The sequence below is a fragment of the Carassius gibelio genome, chromosome B1 (assembly GCF_023724105.1).
Source record: "Carassius gibelio isolate Cgi1373 ecotype wild population from Czech Republic chromosome B1, carGib1.2-hapl.c, whole genome shotgun sequence".
In the NCBI taxonomy this organism is placed as follows: Eukaryota; Metazoa; Chordata; class Actinopteri; order Cypriniformes; family Cyprinidae; genus Carassius; species Carassius gibelio.
In genome coordinates this window covers 13853977-13875015 of record NC_068396.1, presented here as the reverse complement: position 1 = coordinate 13875015, position 21039 = coordinate 13853977, and the positions used below count along the sequence as shown (strand labels likewise).

At 42.6% G+C, this 21039-nt stretch overlaps 1 protein-coding gene across 2 annotated transcripts; it reads right to left on the bottom strand.

The window, feature by feature from the left end:
• Positions 1-69: 69 nt before the first annotated feature.
• On the bottom strand, positions 70-7859 carry LOC127949369 (uncharacterized). Of its 2 annotated transcripts, XR_008152293.1 has the most exons (3): positions 7647-7859; positions 766-7126; positions 70-245 (listed from the first exon to the last, which is right to left on the bottom strand). XR_008152293.1 is itself a non-coding variant. In XM_052546484.1 (2 exons), the coding sequence occupies exon 2, from the start codon at positions 6916-6918 to the stop codon at positions 1030-1032; it is 5889 nt and encodes a 1962-aa protein (XP_052402444.1). In that variant the 5' UTR covers positions 6919-7126; positions 7647-7859; the 3' UTR covers positions 254-1029. The 2 variants fall into 2 exon arrangements, 1 of the variants encoding a protein (XP_052402444.1); XM_052546484.1 differs by lacking the exon at positions 70-245 and having other exon boundaries at positions 254-7126.
• Positions 7860-21039: the final 13180 nt, after the last annotated feature.

Genomic DNA, 21039 nt, shown 5'->3' with positions numbered 1-21039 from the left:
GCTTTGTCATTTATTCACAATTTTCCTTTTAACCCTGCAAGGCCTGACAAATGACTGAAATATCTATTATGTTAATGAGGTATTCTAGCAGGGCTAGTTCGTCAAGGGTTTTAGCCAGTAAACAGGATGGTGTATCGATCAGGACACAGGAATGAAGACGAGGAGATGTAATTTCTTCAATTAACTGTATTGAGATCCAGCAGTTTTCATCAGAACATTCCAATATCCTGTATTGTCATTATAGTCTGAATAAGAAACAAATAAATCACCATTAGGTACTGATTACTATGCAACATAAATAATAAATCCACCCAAATAATACAAATAAGATTCATCAAACATAAAGATATCAATAAGCATTGCTATGTCCCTTTAAACATAATCTACTATTACATAATGAGGATATTATTTCCTTCACATAATAGCTTCACCTCCTAGATCACTGACCAGTTTACCTAAACTATATTAAAAAGGGATTTACAGAAAGGAGAAATGGCGACATCCTCTGGCCAGAAAGGCTACTGCACAACAGCGTCTGCAAGTGGTCTCCTGAGCACGATATTAACTCTTCTTAATTCAATGTTATAAACGTTACAACGTAATTTAAACATCAGAAAGCTCACATCAGGTAAATTAGTATTTCCTACAGTATTTTACAGCATAAACATTGTTCTATCGCTATACATCTCACTCATCACGCTGGGCATGGTAATGCATTGTAATTCTACAGTGTAGAAACACGAACACAATGAAGTGACCACTTACTTTTTGTCATGAACTCAACACATAAATATTGGAAGCTGGATCGTTCAGAACAGATAAAGAAAACTACACAACACATGTATGTAGGCTGAACTATGCTGCTGAACTTGAACACTTTCCCGAACTCACTATAACCACACTAACTACACACTTCCTCCCCGTAATCACCGAAGAAGAGTCTTAAAGCGGCAGGCACCCAGAAACGTCAGAGCCTTTTATACAGCCGCCCCCAAATGTGCAAGCACATTTGCTTCCATTAAAGGCTCATCAGTCCGGCTGAGGGGGGCTCACCGAGGCATCATCCTCCCCCGACGGGAGAGCTGGCAACATCACCAACCGAGCTACCGGTCGTGTGTACACATGTCCTCTGATGTCCACATCAGCGGATCTAATGCATCCATCGTCGCTGCGGTGGACCTTGGTTACATGTCCAATGGGCCACAGGGCTCGAGGTAGCTGTGGGTCCACCAGCATGACAACAGCCTTATCCAGTAGTTCAGGAGAAGCGGAGTGCCATTTCTGTCTGGTCTGCAGCCCAGGGAGATATTCTCTGATGAATCTGGACCAGAATTGGTCAGCAAGAACCTGTGAATTCCTCCAGCGTCTGCGACTCAGGAGCTCCCTCTCAGGATAGACCACTTGGGGTAGAAATCCATCAGGCCGCCCCATAAGCAGACTATTTGGCGTCACAGGGTCGATATCCGCAATGTCGGCAGATACATAACCCAATGGTTTAGAGTTGAGGATTGCCTCAACTTCCAGGAGAACGGTGAGAAGGACATCTTCATGAACAGGTTGTGCCCCCACACAGGTGTAAAGTGCAGACTTGACGGAGCGTACCTCTCTCTCCCACACTCCTCCAAAGTGTGGAGCTGCTGGGGGGTTAAACTGAAACTTAATCTTCTGACACGCGAGTCGTTTCCGCAAGGTTGGCTCCATACTGGCAAAAGCCTCTCTAAGTTCCCGTTCTCCTCCTCTGAAGTTGGTCCCCTGGTCTGACCACAACTCTACAGGTGTCCCCCTTCTGGCGATGAACCGTCTTAGGGCCATCAAGTAAGCATCCGCATCCATATTTCTGAGGAGATCCAAGTGTACCGCCCTGGTTGTTAAACACTTAAATATTATTCCCCAGCGTTTCTCCTGGCGTCTGCCCATCTTGACAAACATGGGTCCAAAACAATCCACGCCAGTGGAATGGAAGGCGGGTTTGTGTAATCGGAGACGAGCAATGGGAAGGTCCGCCATTCGGGGAATGGAAGGCTGAGCTCTCCAGCGCTGACATTCGGCACAAGAACGCTGATGTCTGCGAATCGCCTCCCTTCCATGGATTATCCAGAACGACCGCCGCATCTCTGCAAAGACCCGCTCCGGACCAGGATGGAGCAGGTCGCTATCAAACCTTTGGATAAGTAAGCGTGTAACTGGGTGTGAGGCATCCAGAACTACAGGGTGCAATGTCAAGTCATCTTGACCTTCCAAACGTCGTAACCGACCTCCTACTCGTATGAGGTCCGTGGATCTATCTAACTCCGGAGCCAAGGTGAGTAATCGACTCCCAGGTGAGACAGGTTTCCCAGCTGCAAGGAGTTTGTAGTCCTCTGGAAATGACTGTCGTTGGGCTCGCTGGAGAACAATCCTCTCTGCCTGTTGGTACTCTTCAGCATTAGGTGTTGAACTTGAAGGGTTTGGTCCTAGGATTTCTAGAGCAGTGGCATCTATAAGCTCCTGCCAGGTTTGGTACACCTTGTCATCCCTGCTGATTGATATTGGTGAGGTAATCGTTACTCCACAGAAGGTGGTCTTCCGGAGTTCCACATTGTCCTCAAATGGCTCAGTGCTGGGTCTTTCTGGCCAGGTGGCTGGGTTCTGAAGAAGGAAGGGAGGTCCTTGAGACCATCGGTTGGGATCTATTAGGGCCTCCAGGGTCTTCCCTCTTGTCAGATCATCAGCAGGATTATTCGCTGAGTCCACATAGCGCCAAGTGCACTTTTCTGTTAACTCCTGTATCTCAGCTATTCTGGCACCTACGAAGACCTTGTATCGGCAAGACTGGGAGTGTAGCCAGGTTAGGACTGTAGTGGAGTCTGACCACAACACAGTTCGAGCCACTGTCAAGCTTAGTTCCCTCTCAAGGACATGAGCCAGCTGTGCTGCAACCAGAGCTCCACAAAGCTCCAGGCGTGGGATAGAATGCAGGCGTCTTGGAGCTACTCGTGAACGAGCAAGGATGAACGACAGGTGGATCTGGCCTTCCCTGTCCTCAGTTCTCATGTAGGCTACAGCTCCATAAGCCTGCTCAGACGCATCTGCGAAGATGTGCACCTCACGGGTAGCACCCTCAAGGTTGGCGTCCACCGGAACATATGCACGTGGAAATGTGAGGAAAGGTAAGGACTCCAGTTCAGCCTCCCAGCTGGACCAGGCTTGCAGGAGTTCGGCGGGTAAGTTAGAGTCATCCCAGCCTCGCTTCTTATCCCACAGCTGCCTGATGATGAGCTTCGCTCGGGTAGAGAAAGGTAACATGTATCCCAAGGGATCGTATTGAGTAGCTAGAACTCTGTAAATGTTCCTCAGAGTTGGTACCTCGTAGGACACAGGCCTATGTTTGTAACCCAAGGAGTCGGTTGCCCAATTCCAGCTGAGACCGAGTGTTGACTCCAGAGGATTGGACTTATCCTGCGCCAGCCACAGGTCCAGGCTTTCAGATCTGGCCTCTTGAGGCAAATGACTCAGGACATCTGGATTGTTGCAAGCCCATTGACGCAACTCAAATCCTGCAGAAATCAGAAGATCCCTGAGGCGATCCACCAGCAGTTTAGCTTCACTCTGTGTACTCACGCTCTGCAGGCAGTTATCTACGTAAAAGCAGTTCTCAACCGAGAATCTCAGGTCATCGTCCGGCTGGCAGTGGTCAACAACATGGCGCTGCAGGGCGTATATCGCACAGCACGGGCTACAGGTTGTGCCGAAAGGCAAAACTTGCCACTCAAATGTTCTTGGGGTTTCTTCTACCTTCAGGTCCCGCCACAGGAACCTTAGAAGGTGGCGATCTTCAGGGATGAGGCGGACTTGATGAAACATCCCCTTGATGTCTCCACTAACAGCTATGGGACGTTCACGAAATCTCAATAAGACTCCCAGCAAGGGGGCACCAAGGGTAGGGCCAGGTAGCAGGTACTGGTTCAGGGTCTGCCCGAGGTACTGGTGAGAACAGTTAAAGACCAGGCGGTTCTTTCCGTTGTGGCTGACGAGATGATGTGAGATGTACCATCCTTCTTTGGTAGAGGTCTCCTCAGTGACTTCCCTCACAGCACCCGTTTCTATGAGCTTCTGCATTTCCATCTTGTACGCATCTGCTAATTTAGGGTCCTTTAAGAGTCGCCTCTCAGTACTACGTAACATGGGCATAACTGACTCCTTTGGCGAGTGCAAAGGTGGCATGCTTGGATGGCGCAGCAATGGTGTGGCGTACCTAAGAATTCCATCTACATTAGTACGGACCGTCTTGGCTTCAAGCAATGCTACAGCCTGCTGATCCAGCTTCGACCGCGTCACCTCTCTTTCATGTCGGTAAGGTACAGTGTCTACTTGCCAGAGCCTCTCAACATGCTTGTAAAGCTCATCCATTGGTGGCGCAGATGACGTAAACAGACACTGTGCAGGTTGGATTGGCCGCCCCCTGAATGGGGTAGGGCCTTGAAGAGTCCACCCGAGCCTGGTACAGACTGCGGCTGGGCCACCTGGTGGACCAAGCCTGACTGGTTCGACAGGTGTTATCAGCTGAGGGTTGTCAGAGCCTACAAGGAGTGTAGGTTGAGCATCTCTTAAGGCAGGTAGGGGAATGCCACTTAGGTATTTGTATTTCCTCTTCAGACGGTCAATGGGGTAAGTGTGCTGTGCTAGGCTGAGGCGGCCAGCCGTGAAGGCACCATTGATCTTATAGCTGGTGTGAGGGTTTGCGGCTGGTGAGACATGGAAAGACACCGTGTGGCCATGGAGGATCTGGATGTCCTGTCGGACTGTACGCAAAGGAAGCGCTTCAGGAGTGCCCTTTATGCCAAGAAACTTAGCTGCTGCTGGCAACAACATGGTCCTCTCTGACCCATCATCAAGGATCGCAAAGGTATTAAGGGTTCGGTCCTCATAATGTACAAGCACAGGGACGACCTTTAACATGACTCGATTCCCGGCTCCAGGTCTGTCCAGATAGAGCGAGTCAGCCGCAGAGCTGGTTAAGCAGCTCTCTTCTTTAACAGCTACATCTTTATTGCCCATCTCTGCTCTTGTATTTATCTCATGAAGAGCCAGTAAGTGTTTTCCCTGACAGATGTTGCAAGGTTTCTTCAATGTGCACTGAGCGGCTTGGTGAGTTCGTGCACAACGCCAACACCGCTTGTTAACCCGTATCCACTCTCTAAGCTGATCTTTGGAGAGTTTGGTGACTGCACTGCATTGACTAAGATAATGCTCAGTACTCTCACAGTAGGCACAGTAAGCTTTACTCTTGACCCCTCTGCTGGTTGAACTCTCTTTTTGGTACAAAGATGCTGTCTCTCTTGACTCACCAGCTCCATGTAGGACGGTCACTGTTTGTCTTCCAGGACGACCATCAGTCTTCAAATTCTGCCTTTCCTTTATGCTGCGTCCAGTAGCCTGACTGTCGAAGCCCTGACACCATGATTCATAGCGGAGCCATTCTGCCAAATCATGTAGCGTGTGGGTCGCCCCTAACTGCTTGAACTGATGTCGACGGAAATCAGCTCGCTGTTCCGGAGGGAGCTTACTCAGCAGACGAGCAACATGTGAGCCACAGTTGAGTTCAATTTCCCCTTCAGGACCTAGAGTCCGCAACAAGCCCACTAAAGATTGTATCTGAAGAGAGAACTTCTGGAATGCCATAGTATCACCACGTCTTACTTCGGGGGTTTCTAGAACACTTGCTATCTTCTTTAAGGCAAGTTGATGAGGATGACCAAATTTGTCATGGAGGGCTGACATAGTGTCACTATAGGGGTTGGGTGAGTTTAGATAAGCATCAGCTATAAGCTTAGCTTCCTCCAGCTTTAAATGATCCACAAGTATTTGATACTTGAAGAGTTCTGTAGCATTAGATGGGAGTAGGTTTTCTAGAGCTATGCGAAGCCGCGCAAATTCACTGGGATCCGGGTGAATGAACTTTGGGATTGTGGGTTGGGGCCCTCGATACACTTGTTCATTCCCTGGCGGCTGCATCAACTGATTAGGTGGTGGCATGCCATGTACCGCTCCAGTGGCTGCTAAAGGATGGTAGGTTCGGGCAGGCGCTGATTGCATCACAGGTGCCTGAGCTGGGGCAGGGTGTGTGAGCAACGGAGAGGGTCGTGTAGAGAGGTATGGTGATATCCCTTTATCGGTAGTAGGAGCGGGATACTGAGGAGGCAGTGGAGGCTTACAAGGCCTACATACTCTAGCTTCAGGGGCAAGATTGTGATGTCTATTGTCTAGCTCTTGTTCATCAACCCTGAGATTGCACATCCCTCTTGACACGTTCTCTTCAGGTTCAGGCCAGGGTGGAGGATCAGGCCAGTCCTCCTGCTCCATTTCCTTTGAGTGTGCTGCAACAGCGAAACTCCTTGAGGCTACAGCATCAGCTTGTGGAGACGTGGGATTACTATAGTTTGAGGTTGGACTATTAACTTGGGCCAGGTCTGCTCTCAGTGAGCGGGCTACCTCCAGTAGCTCTTTCATCTCGCGCCGTGCTTCATTGAGTTCCTTTATGCCCGTTTGAAAGGCCTGTTGTGTTTGGAGCAGTTTAGTATTCTCCTCTCGAATAGCTCGGATTTCCTCAGAAAAACGAGAATCCAAATATGGGCTCTGATGGGATGAGGGTGTCCGCGCAGGCTGGCTAAGCCCATCCAAATCCCTCCTCTGGCTGTGGTCTGGGGCTAGCTGAGGAAACTCAGGGTGAGCAGCATTCCCAGAGAAGCCACTAGAGTGAGGGTAGGCTGTTTGGAAAGGAAACGCCCTCCTATCCAAGGCAGGGGATGAGAGGCCCCATTGGTGCTGATCACGATGACTATATCCCATATAGTCCACTTCAAAGTCCTGAAGTCTGACAGGTCGACGTATTTGACGTTTAGGTCTCACATCAGGATACATCTCTTCATCTGACTCCATCCTGAATACTGTAATCCGGCTCGAAGGACCAATGTTAGTGAGGTATTCTAGCAGGGCTAGTTCGTCAAGGGTTTTAGCCAGTAAACAGGATGGTGTATCGATCAGGACACAGGAATGAAGACGAGGAGATGTAATTTCTTCAATTAACTGTATTGAGATCCAGCAGTTTTCATCAGAACATTCCAATATCCTGTATTGTCATTATAGTCTGAATAAGAAACAAATAAATCACCATTAGGTACTGATTACTATGCAACATAAATAATAAATCCACCCAAATAATACAAATAAGATTCATCAAACATAAAGATATCAATAAGCATTGCTATGTCCCTTTAAACATAATCTACTATTACATAATGAGGATATTATTTCCTTCACATAATAGCTTCACCTCCTAGATCACTGACCAGTTTACCTAAACTATATTAAAAAGGGATTTACAGAAAGGAGAAATGGCGACATCCTCTGGCCAGAAAGGCTACTGCACAACAGCGTCTGCAAGTGGTCTCCTGAGCACGATATTAACTCTTCTTAATTCAATGTTATAAACGTTACAACGTAATTTAAACATCAGAAAGCTCACATCAGGTAAATTAGTATTTCCTACAGTATTTTACAGCATAAACATTGTTCTATCGCTATACATCTCACTCATCACGCTGGGCATGGTAATGCATTGTAATTCTACAGTGTAGAAACACGAACACAATGAAGTGACCACTTACTTTTTGTCATGAACTCAACACATAAATATTGGAAGCTGGATCGTTCAGAACAGATAAAGAAAACTACACAACACATGTATGTAGGCTGAACTATGCTGCTGAACTTGAACACTTTCCCGAACTCACTATAACCACACTAACTACACACTTCCTCCCCGTAATCACCGAAGAAGAGTCTTAAAGCGGCAGGCACCCAGAAACGTCAGAGCCTTTTATACATATTAGATCTTTCTTTTATTGCAGTATAACAGACTACTTATTATACATAAAATGCATTTAAATATAGAGTGTAAACTGATATGTCCCAATAATATCTTGATGATAAGATGATATTACAATTATTATTATTATATATATCTATATATATATATATATATATATATATATATATATATATATATATATATATATATTTTATGAAACAGTGGGCAAAACATACAATGCAATGCAATACAGTAATGATGTACAAATAAAATTTTTTCAAAAGACTGATGTGTCATATTTGATAATTTTTTATTTATATGATATGGATATATAAAGATAATTATACTAATAATAGTAAAATCATTCTTACTTTTTTCTTTTCTTACAAATCATTTAAGATTAAAAAAAAACAAGACATGAATACCACAACCTAAAGGGAGAAGTTTTCAAAATTATACTTAAAATCTTTTACTTGCTAAAAAATATAACCCATCAGTCACGACAGAAGGCATGCAGTAGATCCCTTTCAGTCGGTCACGTTCGACGTAACGAATGGGATCTTGCCCGAGAGCCCAATCACCTTTGAGTGCCAAAACGAGCCAATGGTACACAAAGTACCTTGGTCTGCGGAATTTGCATCGCGAGCTCCGCCCCGCAGAGCGGGTATATAAGGAGCAACGCGAGCAACTCGCATTCAAGCTTTTGCTTCGGAGCCGAGCACATCGCTTGCTGCAATCACCGGAGTGTTTACAAGCAAGAGCTGGTGTTGGTGTGACGGCGCAATTCAGCGGTTCGTCTGGGTTTCCTGCGACAGCTCCCGCGTTCCCCTGAGCGCTTCAACACCACTAAAAGAGACAAATTTCTCTCACAAAAGAGATACGGGCCGATTTGCGTCTTTTTAAAGATGTAATTTCGCCCGTGTGTTTCTGGGTGCGGTCGATATATCGCTCCTCGTGACGGTCACGATCGCTGTGTCACGTGTCTGGGCTTCCAGCACGCTGAGACTGCGTTCGTGGATGGTTCGTGCATTCGTGGATGGCGTTGAGATCGAGACTCGATTATCTTAAAAGGTATAGAGTCCCCTCTGCCACACCCCGTTCTAGCTCTTCGTCGCGTAAGAGAGCTACTTCGGCTGGTGGCCAGGGTGATCTGAGGGTTACTGTGTGGGCTTCCCCGACGAGCGAACCTCCTCGGGCCACACCCCCCTCACATACGCCGCAGCCGGTCGAGTTCCCGGATGAGTTTGCTGGACCCTCTCAGGCTCCTGACATCTCATTTGGGGCTCGCGAAGAGGACCTTATGTCGATCGCCGCATCACAAGGCAGGCTTGAGTCCTCGGGAGATGAGGGTTCGGCTGCGTTGCCTCCCTCGGGAGTGCCAGCGTTGTCCGAGTCTGATCCCGAGCTGACGGCCGTGCTTTCCCGGGCAGCGGAGAGCATCGGGCTTGAGTGGAATCCTCCACCCTGTCCCGAGCGCTCGAGGCTGGATGATTGGTTCCTGGGGGCTGCTCATGCAGATCGCCAGCACCCCCCTATGGTTCCTTTCTTCCCGGAAGTGCACCAGGAAGTAAATAGTTCATTGAAGGCACCTTTAACTGCCCGAAACACTGCACGCTCCTTGGGGCAGGTGATGTCCACTTTGGTGGTCCAGGAGCGCCACCTATGGCTGAACCTGGCAGACATGAGGGAGTCTGATCGGGCTCAGCTCCTCAACTCCCCGGTCTAGAGAGCTTTGCCCAGCAGTTCTCTGCCGCCCAGAAGCAGTCTGAGGCCATCAGACACATCTTGCCCCGGCGGCCCACTGCTGCTTCCACCCCTCCGCCGGCGCAACCAAAGCCTGCTCGTCGCCGAGGGCGCCCCCCTGCGGCCTCCTCCTCTCCCGCTCGGCCACAGCAGCAGCCTTCACCCCTAAACCTGCCAAACGTCCACCAGACATGCCTATGCTTTGAAGTGGAACCTCTTCGTCACTTGGTGTTCTTCACGGCGTGAGGACCCCTGGAAATGCCCGATTGGGTCAGTGTTTTCCTTTCTTCAGGAGGGGTTGGAACGAAGGCTGTCTCCTTCCACCCTCAAGGACTATGTGGCTGCTTTTCGGCTCACCATGACCCTGTTGAAGGTAAGTCTCTTGGAAGGCACGATTTGATCATCAGGTTCCTGAGAGGAGCAAGGAGGCTCAATCCGCCTCGCCTTCAGCAAGTCCCCTTTTGGGACCTCACAGTGGTTCTATCAACACTGCAGAGAGCTTCCTTCGAACCCTTGCTCTCAGTAGAGCTAAAGTTTTTGTCTTTGAAAACTGCGCTCCTGACGGCTTTGGCTTCGTTGAAGAGGGTCGGGGACCTGCAGGCATTTTCAGTTGACGAAGCGTGCCTGGAATTCGGGCCGGCTAACTCTCACGTTATCTTGAGACCCCGGCCTGGGTACGTACCCAAAGTTCCCACCACTCCTTTTTGGGATCAGGTGGTGAACTTGCAAGCGCTGCCCCTGGAAGAGGCAGACCCAGCCCTGGCGCTGCTCTGTCCAGTACGTGCGCTCCGCACCTACGTGGACAGAACTCGGTGCCTTAGGACCTCAGACCAGCTCTTTGTCTGTTACGGAGGCCAGCAGAAGGGAAAGGCTGTCTCCAAGCAGAGGTTATCCCACTGGATAGTGGATGCTATTGTCCTGGCTTATCAGGCTCGAGACCTGCCATGCCCCCTAGGGGTGAGAGCTCACTCAACTAGGAGCGTAGCTTCCTCCTGGGCGCTGACGCATGGCGCCTCGCTAGCAGACATCTGTAGAGCTGCGGGCTGGGCGACACCTAACACATTCGCGAGATTTTATAATCTCCGTATAGAGCCCGTGTCCTCCCGGGTACTCGCCCCTTCGGGCCAGTAAGGACCTGCTCGGTGTCAATCCACTTGCTGCGCCATTCCACTCCGCGGACTGGATGCGTGCGCTATTTCCCTCAGGTGAGTTCCTCAGTCAGAACCCTGGGTTCCTCCAGCACTGTTGATGTCCAACACTTGCATACATGCCCTTTGGTCAGCCATGTGTGGGACTAGGTGCCTCCATGTGTCGTGATTCCCCTTCTGGGTAATCCCACGTGTGTATGTCCACAGTAAGTCTCTCCGCAGCATGTGTCTTTCCCTCGGCAAGCCCTTGCCAGCTCTGTCGTTGAAACTTCCACCCTGCGGGCTGGGAACTTCATAGTTCTTATGTATCACCACCTTGGTAGATACCTGCTTTCTGTAAGTCCTCCCACTGGCAGGCAGCCTGCTAGCATATGTTCCCTCCCTGAAGGAGGGAACGGAGACGTTACGTCCCCTTGCCACATCGCTGTTCCGCTGAACGGCCGGGTCACTGGCTCGGCTCCTCAGCGAAGACTTGAATGCGAGTTGCTCGCGTTGCTCCTTATATACCCGCTCTGCGGGGCGGAGCTTGCGATGCAAATTCCGCAGACCAAGGTACTTTGTGTACCATTGGCTCGTTTTGTACCACTCGAAGGTGATTGGGCTCTCGGGCGAGATCCCATTCGTAACGTCTCCGTTCCCTCCTTCAGGGAACGAGGGTTACATACGTAACCAAGACGTTTGTTATCATATTGATCATCTAGAAGGCTTTAGAGTTTTGCAAATTAAATATGGTACAGGAGGCTTTATAAAGTTAAAGCACATAGAATATGGAATATGGAATTTTGTCAAGGTCTGTCTTCTAGGACTAATTGGAGTTCTAACCGAAATGCAGCTACAAATGGCTGTTGATGAGCCACTCAGTGGAGTTTGAGTAGTGATGCTATCTGGAGTATAGCATTTGTTACCGAAAACTGTCTCGCCATTCTAGGAAAATGGCTAAATGTATTTCTAATGATCCATGAATTTGCGAGAATGCAATACTGGGATCCCTGCCATGAGGCACCACGCAAGACAAAGTAACCATCTTAGTGAAAATTGGCACCAGCATTTGACCCAATAAAACAGAGGCCAGAAATTGAACTGTAATGCATCAGTGTCCTCAACTTCAGTTAATTTCTTTTTTCCTACAAATTGAAACTATTCTCTTCTTTTGTCGCCTTTGAAACATTCTAACTGTGTTTGTGGATGATATTTAATACTTCAGTATTTCATAAATGAATTAGTCTTCTTTAGAGTCATGCTTCCATGGTCACATATTTTTCCATCTGTATAATCCTCAAAGTATTCCTCTCTAGTATGTACATGAGCATGAGTAAGCCTGTCTGCACAGAGACACAGTGTCTTCATTTATGGTCTTTTCTGATGTCTGCATTCATCTTTTCATTACTTATCTCACTGTGAGTCATTAAATGAACACATAAAACATATAAGACTTAATCGAATGTCCACTTCTCTACTCATCTACTCATCCATTCTGTCACATCAACAAATTACACCCACTTCTCAGAGTGGACATAAAACATTACTTATGTGTTGTTTAAATCTCTTGTCAGGTTTACATAACATCTAGAGAAGTGTCACAAAAGCTGTTTTTGTGGTAAATACACACTTAAACCGATTTCAACTTGACTGACTAAAAATTATTTGTAATAAGGAGACAGTTAGAGCTATATGAGAATATTGTGGCTGTAAAGTAAGGGGAAAGAGTAAAAATCCATGAAATATGTTATTTGTTGTGAGCTGAAAGACCATAATTTGTATTCCCTGTCTGGTCTATTTATATATTTTTTTTTTATTTGCACATATATTTTCAGCTGCCCATAGTGATGATGTCGGGAGGGAAGATTTAACATGGTGGAAACTTCATTGCCTCAGCAGAGATAGCCGCTGTTGTCTGCAATGCTGCTGATCAGCAGAAATGCCCCTCCACTGCTTATGGTGTGCTGAGATATTGACGTCTCTAATATTTACTGTCAGATTCTCACATACTGTATGCACTGGTGCACTCTGAAAAGTGGAGAAAGGAAGGACAGCATTTTTTTGGTTTCAGTGTCTATCTTTAATATAATATATTGAATAAATGGAAATAATAAAATAGTAATAATAATAATAATAATAATAATAAAGAGATTTATGCTCAAATTGTGTGTTTTCTAAACAGAAACAGTGGAAAAGTGTATGTGTTAGAGATATGGCTTTTAAATAATGTCATAACCAGCCATAAGGACCTTTTCTTTCTTCTTTTTTTTTTTTTTGAGATGTATGTATATATATATATATATATATATATATATATATATATTTGTATGTATTATATATATACAAATATATATGTATATACAGGTCCTTCTCAAAAATGTGCATATTGTGAAAAAGTTCATTATTTTCCATAATGTAATGATAAAAATTAAACTTTCATATATTTTAGATTAATTGCACACCAACTGAAATATTTCAGGTCTTTTATTGTTTTATTACTGATGATTTTGGCATACAGCTCATGAAAACCCAAAATCTCAGAAAATTTGCATATTTCATCCAACTAAATAAAAGAAAATTGTTTTTAATACAAAAAAAGTCAACCTTCAAATAATTATGTTCAGTTATGCACTCAATAGTTGGTCGGGAATCCTTTTGCAGGAATGACTGCTTCAATGCGGCGTGGCATGGAGGCAATCAGCCTGTGGCACTGCTGAGGTGTTATGGAGGCCCAGGATGCTTCGATAGCGGCCTTAAGCTCATCCAGAGTGTTGGGTCTTGCGTCTCTCAACTTTCTCTTCACAATATCCCACAGATTCTCTATGGGGTTCAGGTCAGGAGAGTTGGCAGGCCAACTGAGCACAGTAATACCATGGTCAGTAAACCATTTACCAGTGGTTTTGACACTGTGAGCAGGTGCCAGGTCGTGCTGAAAAACAAAATCTTCATCTCCATAAAGCTTTTCAGCAGATGGAAGCATGAAGTGCTCCAAAATCTCCTGATAGCTAGCTGCATTGACCCTGCCCTTGATAAAACACAGTGGACAAACACCAGGAGCTGACATGGCACCCCAGACCATCACTGACTGTGGGTACTTGACACTGGACTTCAGGCATTTTGGCATCTCCTTCTCCCCAGTTTCCACCAGACTCTGGCACATTGATTTCTGAATGACATGCAAAATTTGCTTTCATCCGAAAAAAGTACTTTGGACCACTGAGCAACAGTCCAGTGCTGCTTCTCTGTAGCCCATTTTCTGCACACGCCTGTGCACGGTGGCTCTGGATGTTTCTACTCCAGACTCAGTCCACTGCTTCCGCAGGTCCCCCAAGGTCTGGAATCGGTCCTTCTCCACAATCTTCCTCAGGGTCCGGTCACCTCTTCTCGTTGTGCAGCGTTTTTTGCCACACTTTTTCCTTCCCACAGACTTCCCACTGAGGTGCCTTGATACAGCATTCTGGGAACAGCCTATTCGTTCAGAAATGTCTTTCTGTGTCTTACCCTCTCACTTGAGGGTGTCAAACTGTCAATGATGGCCTTCTGGACAGCAGTCAGGTCGGCAGTCTTACCCATGATTGCGGTTTTGAGTAATGAACCAGGCTGGGAGTTTTTAAAAGCCTCAGGAATTTTTTGCAGGTGTTTGGAGTTAATTAGTTGGTTCAGATGATTAGGTTAATAGCTCGTTTAGAGAACCTTTTCATGATATGCTAATTTTTTGAGATAGGAATTTTGGGTTTTCATGAGCTGTATGCCAAAATCATCAGTATTAAAACAATAAAAAGACCTGGAATATTTCAGTTGGTGTGCAACGAATCTAAAATATATAAAAGTAAAATTTTTATAATTACATTATGGAAAATAATAAACTTTTATCACAATATGCTAATTTTTTGAGAAGGACCTGTACCTCAGCAACTATGTTTGAAAATTTGTCAATTTAGAAAATGCATTTATTACAGGATAAAATTAATTTTTATGAAATACTTTCACTAAGTTTATAAAAGTTCACAAAGCCTCCAGAGCTCTTTTAGCTTTGGTTGAGCATGGCATTACTGGGCTTGTTTTGCCAGAATTATCAGTACAAACTGCTTGGCCCTTTGGCCAAACCAGTCTTCTGCAGATTTGTCAGACGGCTCTTTGCCTATTGTTTTGCTCTGATTTAACAGCTGGAATACTGCTCATCTTAAATGTTGAGGGAGAGAAAGGATGAAAAAGAGAGGAAAAAATTTAAGAAAGCATGTGACAATGAAAACTATAAATACCATTAGAAAGGGGCAATCTGAGGAGCCTACTGTACGTAACACACAAACACACATACACACACACACACAGAAACAGAGAGAGAGACACACACATACAAACATAATTTCATTAGCTTGTGAGCCTCTCTCGGATATCTCTCATTAAATATTGTCTTAAGGTCACATGTCCCCAGAGGCTTATGGAGAGATTAGCTGTGCTTGCGTATGATCACTATTGCTGCCATTGAAGATTAAAAATAAAAGAAAGCAGTGACGTTAACTGCTATCACTAACCACACACAGCTGTCATTTCAAAACAAGCATAAGGACTCCTTAGAACTCTGTTAGGACTCTATACTCACAAGGTCAAATTTGCAGGCATGCATTGATTGGATAATTGTTGCATTTTTTACTGCATTTCTGCTTGATTCAAAATATTTTGATTCAGGAAGAATCAGTCACTCAAATTCAAAATGAATCCTGTCTCTATTTAAATGTCATGACTCATGTGGGTGTTTCCTGTGACTTATAAAAAACAAAGAAAAAAAACAACAACAACAACAAAAAAAAAACAACAACAACAATACAGTTATTTAAATTTTTTCTCTAACAATGTACACATTTATGGAATTTCTGCCAGTGTCATTTCCACCGCATCTCAAATTATGTGTTGTGTTCAAAGGAGACCTGTTATGCCCTTTTAACAATGTAGAATATAAGTCTCAGGGGTCCCCAAAACATGGATGTGAAGTTTCAGCTCAAAATACCCCAGAGATAATTTATTATATCATTTTGAAAACACCTATTTGACTATAAATAAAACTATTTTCGTGCATGTATCTTTAAATGCAAATGAGCTGCTGCCCTCACCCCCTTTTCCAGAATAGGGCTAGTTCCTTTTACTGCAAATTTCTCAGATACTCTGCTAAACAAAAACAAAACAAAAAAAAACATCTGTTTGGTTTTGATTATTATGTATATTGCGCAGAAATCATGCGTTTTAAACCATTATTACTGTTATTGTTATAGTTATTATTATCACCCTCTTCTAGTCAAGTCAAGTCAAGTCACATTTATTTATATAGCTCTTTAAACCAAATCATTGCGTCAAAGCAACTGAACAACATTAATTAAGAAAACAGTGTGTCAATAATGCAAAATGACAGTTAAAGACAGTTCATCATTGAATTCAATGATGTCATCTCTGTTCAGTTTAAATAGTGTCTATGCATTTATTTGCAATCAAGTCAACGATATCGCTGTAGATGTGATTCTATGTGGATTCCATCTGATCTTGCACACACCACAACTCGCTGTCACCAAATTGTCGCAAAACCTCAACTGTGCGCATGTGTCATTGGAACCAGACGATAGGCTTAAAAGTTTCCCGGCTTCACTATTAAAAGCAGATGATTGGCTTTCCAGCGGGAGGGGTGGGAAATGTGCATACAACCGCCATCTTTGTTGTTACGGGTTTTCCTTATATAGTTGTATTGATGAAGGAGGAAGTGGCATGACCTTTATAAATTGTCTCTGTTATAGCACTTAAACCCTTAATATCCTTCTGTAATGGAAATGACATTTTAAACATTCTTTTGACTCCACTTATCTTGCTTAAGCTAATTTCATATTAAGAATGTTCCTTGCTATAAATACACAGAAATGTATACATCATAGCTGACCATTTTCACACCTTTTGCATAATTTGACAAAATTACAACCATCCATCTATTCTTCACCACTATACCTGGAACTGGGTCATGGCAGGTCATTACCCAAAACTCATGACCACTGGTGAGGGTTAGAACTTAAATCTACTAGTAAAACACCATGACAGCCCGGTACAATGACCACATTACTGCTACTCCACTGTTTACATGCTCCAGCCTACTGTTAAAAACGCCCTGAGGTACATGGCCTCATTCTTGCCGCTTCACACTTGTAATATTATACATATATGTAATATATTTGCCATGAATTATCATATTACAAGATCTCAAGTCAGTGTCTGAGACAAGGATAAAACAACAAAATCTATACAAAACATGTTTGAAAAATACAGTAGCAAAAATATGTTGAGCACAGAAAATTCTAAGTTTTGTAATCTTCAGAAAAATAAAGGAAACCAAGAATAAAAAATAAATTTGTTTTAATAAAAAGTAACTGATGCAACTGATACAAGTGTCTGATTGATGCCAAATGCCAGTTGACATGTCATTGATGTATATTATTTTAGAAAAAAACTATTTTGTGTTACTTCCATGCAAGCCACTACCAGTTCAAAATCCTCTTTAGATTAAGGCTACTTCACTGTCCATAAAACTTTTATGGTGATATGGTTCTCTCCAGTTGCCCATGGCAAGAATAAAAAGATTGAGAGAGAGGTAGAAAAAGGGAACAGAAAGTGGAAATTCAGTTTATCCTTTTGACTGTCACAGCCACTGAAAGTCACGGTGGCCTCTGAGATTCCTGTAAGCTTGTTAAGGACTAGCTATACTTGAGGCAATAGACTCAGAATCACTCTATTATGTTGCTGCAAGATTATATTTGTTTTTCATGTCTTAGTATGTGTGTGTTTTAGTGCAATGTTGTTGTTTTACACTGACTAAAGTGATTTGTTATTCACAGATAATTTGGGTCTTTAGGTCTTAAGGTGGTGACTGGTCAAAAAATGTTAGTGCTTGTGAGAAATTCTAAATTAAGGGATTTTTAGGAAATACTTTTTTCTTATAAAACACAATGGACCAGGTGCAGTTTCCTTTATACCAATGCTTAATAATGTTAATCAAGTTAATAGATAATACATTGTTAATGCTTCAAATTACCTGTAACACATTAAACTGAAAATTACAGGATTACTCTGAAGGTGACAAAACCAGTCCAGTCAGCCTTTGTTGGTGCCATGACATTAATTCTCTCTCAACTTAGGGTTTTATCCTGAGTTCATGAATAACTATGGAGCATGTGCTCATAACATGATATTCATTTGCTGAAAATGTACTCACTGTCTGGCCATTCAAGATGTAGATGAGTTTCTTCTTCTGAAAAGATTTGGAGAATGAATAAATGAATTAATACAAATTCTTGTCTATAATCCATAATGTTTTCTCCTTGTTTATCAGGTGTTTGAATTCTGACGGCACCCATTCACTGCAGAGGATCCACTGGTGAACGAGTCATATGATGTGGGATATTTTAGATAGTTTTGGAGACACACCTGATATTAAAAATGCCTTTCAATTCCGAACACTGACACTGTGAATGTTGCCTAAAGCAAAAAGGACAATATCAGTAAGTAACTGATAACAGAGTCATCTAAAAGATCATTGTATTTACCAAGATCTTGACAGGAGCAGCTGGATTTGTGAGTCTGTCTGAGGCTGTGATGATGGTCTCTGCTTTTTGGTGGGTTTTATACCCAACACCAGGCAAGCAGTGCACCCATAATGGATGATTGTGATTCCAGATATTCCCGCTGTACTTGCAAAGAATAAAAGCACTCAGGTATAATCATCTAGGTATTTTAGATGTGTGAGTTGAATAATTTACAAGGCCATAAAATTTCAATTGGGCAATATAACTTTATTTTTCTATTTTTAATATGCACTATAAGATGGCAGTCCTGTTTCAAAAAGAGAAGCTTTTAAAAGAGTGTTTGGGACAAGGCAGGCTGTGTGGAGAGACAGGAAAAGCAGACACACAGATTTGAAGAGAAGGACAGCGAGAGACGAGAAAAGAGTGAGACATTAATGGCTCTGTGACTCACTACGTCTTGCTTTTAGGAAGCCATGAATTAAAGATGCAGAAAAGAGGAAAGGAGGAAAGAAAAAAAAATATGGTGAGATTCTAGTTCCACTACAGATTTATGATGGACAGATCATCCATGACCTATTCACTCTGTCCACCTCTGAATCTTAATGGCAAAGGATGAAAAACACTCAATCCTTAATAACACATTATTTATACAGACAGTAGACCAACTCCTTAAACCAGTGTTAACTCCTTAATCCAGTGTTAATATAGTAATATTTATACCATTATACTATTTATTATATTTTAAGCTTTTTTATTTGTATTTTCTTATTTCTTTTCATTTTAGTTTACAGTTCAGTAATTTCTGTGTCCTTTTTCATGTTTATTATCATTATTACTATTTTTGTATTTCTATTTAGTACTTAATCCTATAATATTAGTTAGTTGCTAAGGCAACATTTCTAATTTCCATTTTTTAAGTTAAGGTTTTTAATTTAATTTTTTGAATTTATTTTTCATTTTATTTTAGCTTATTTTAATGAATTCAATACATTTTTAATAGTTTTATTTTCACTTTTATAGTCCACCCAACATCGAAAATTCTGACATCATTTACTCATCCTTTGTTCCAAACCTAACTCAAAATACATTATTAAAAAAAAAAAAAAAAAAAAAAAAAAAAAAAGGAAGGCTACCAAACAATCTCAGTTACTGTCGATTTTCATCGTAATGTTTTTATTTTATTTATTTTATTTATTTATTCATTGTCCTCAATGCATATTAATGGGAGCCATTTGGTCACCATCTTGTTTAGAGGTTACAGGTTTGGATTGACATGAAGGTGAGTAAATGATGACTGAATTTTCACTTTTAATTGACTGTCTCTTTGACAAAAACAACACTGTTAATTTTTAACTGAACAGAACCTTCAACTTTTTCCTACATTAGTGTCATCAAAAGTCATCTGGGTGTCCTACTGTAGCCAAAAAGAAATATGGGACATGATACATTTTTAATGCTTTAAACACTACAGATATCTTGAATCATGATAAACTATGTAGTGCCTTTGCATAATAAAGTTAGATTTGTCCTGTCATTAATTTGAAGGAACTGAAGTGCTCCTGGAAGGTGTCATGTTCTGAACCCCCCATTTCCAGGCACCACTCACTTTCTTGTCTAATTAAAGGTGAAGAGCTGAAAAAATTTGCATAATAAAAGCAAAAAGCTAAGAAGTATCAATAGTACCCCAAGGTATTAGTCAGTTTACATTAACAAACACATAAATATTCCTTTAAAAAAAGAAAAGCTTCATGGACACTGCTTTGAGCACAAATCAATGTTTAGCACCATGGACAGCGGCAGCACCATAGCTGTAAATTGGTTTAACTCTCCCAAAGAATAGACAAAATATTGACATCTTGCATGCATCCAACAGCGATTCCTTTGCAACAAACACATTTTTTCTCATACAGTATTTTTCCATTTCAAAACCATGGACATGGATTTTAATGCTGTTGTAATTGCTAACTATCTAACAAAATCTATCTAAATTATTGTGTTATGTTAGTACTGCAGATTATTAAGAAAACAATTTTATATATAATTTATATATAATTTTATATATATTTACGACTGTTTTTATATATGAGGATGGGGAATATATAGAATACTATAAGACTGTATAATTACATAAATTACATAAATTAAGTATGTTTTCAGTTTACTGATCAAAAACATTTTTATTTTGCTGAAATAATTACTTGAACTAAATTTGAACTGATTTGTTTAAATGAAATGAAAATAAGCCATGAGTGAACAAAAATTGTGTAAAGACTGATACAGGCCTCCAAATTGCTGCACCTGCTCCCTCTAGCGTAAACACACTCAGAGAAAGAGAGAGAGAGAATGAATAAGAGAGAGAGAGAGAGAGACTCATCTACATCTTGGATTGCCTGAGGGTGATTCATTTTACAGCATTTTTTATATTCCTTAAAACTTTTGAATCTGAAACAGAGAACATAATCCATAAAATGAAATATCCACCAAAAGAGAGAGAGAGAGAGAGAGAGAGAGAGAGAGAGAGAGAGAAGACAGCAAACTGGATAATGCAGAGATGTCTTACATTTCACAAGATAATTTAGATATGATCCTGTTTGCATGTGAAAATGTACATTGCAATTAGCACTTTGATGGCTGAATTGAATATTATATTTCTGTGTCTACTGTTATAATACATTTAAGATTTAAATTTAGATAAGATTTAATTGTAAGGTCAAATCTCTCTCTTTCTCTCTCTCTCCCTCTCTCTCTCTATGTCTATTTTTTG

What these genes read in the sequence shown, in the direction of transcription:
- LOC127949369 (XM_052546484.1), bottom strand. Translation starts at nt 6,918, where the DNA reads ATGGAGTCAGATGAAGAGATGTATCCTGATGTGAGACCTAAACGTCAA.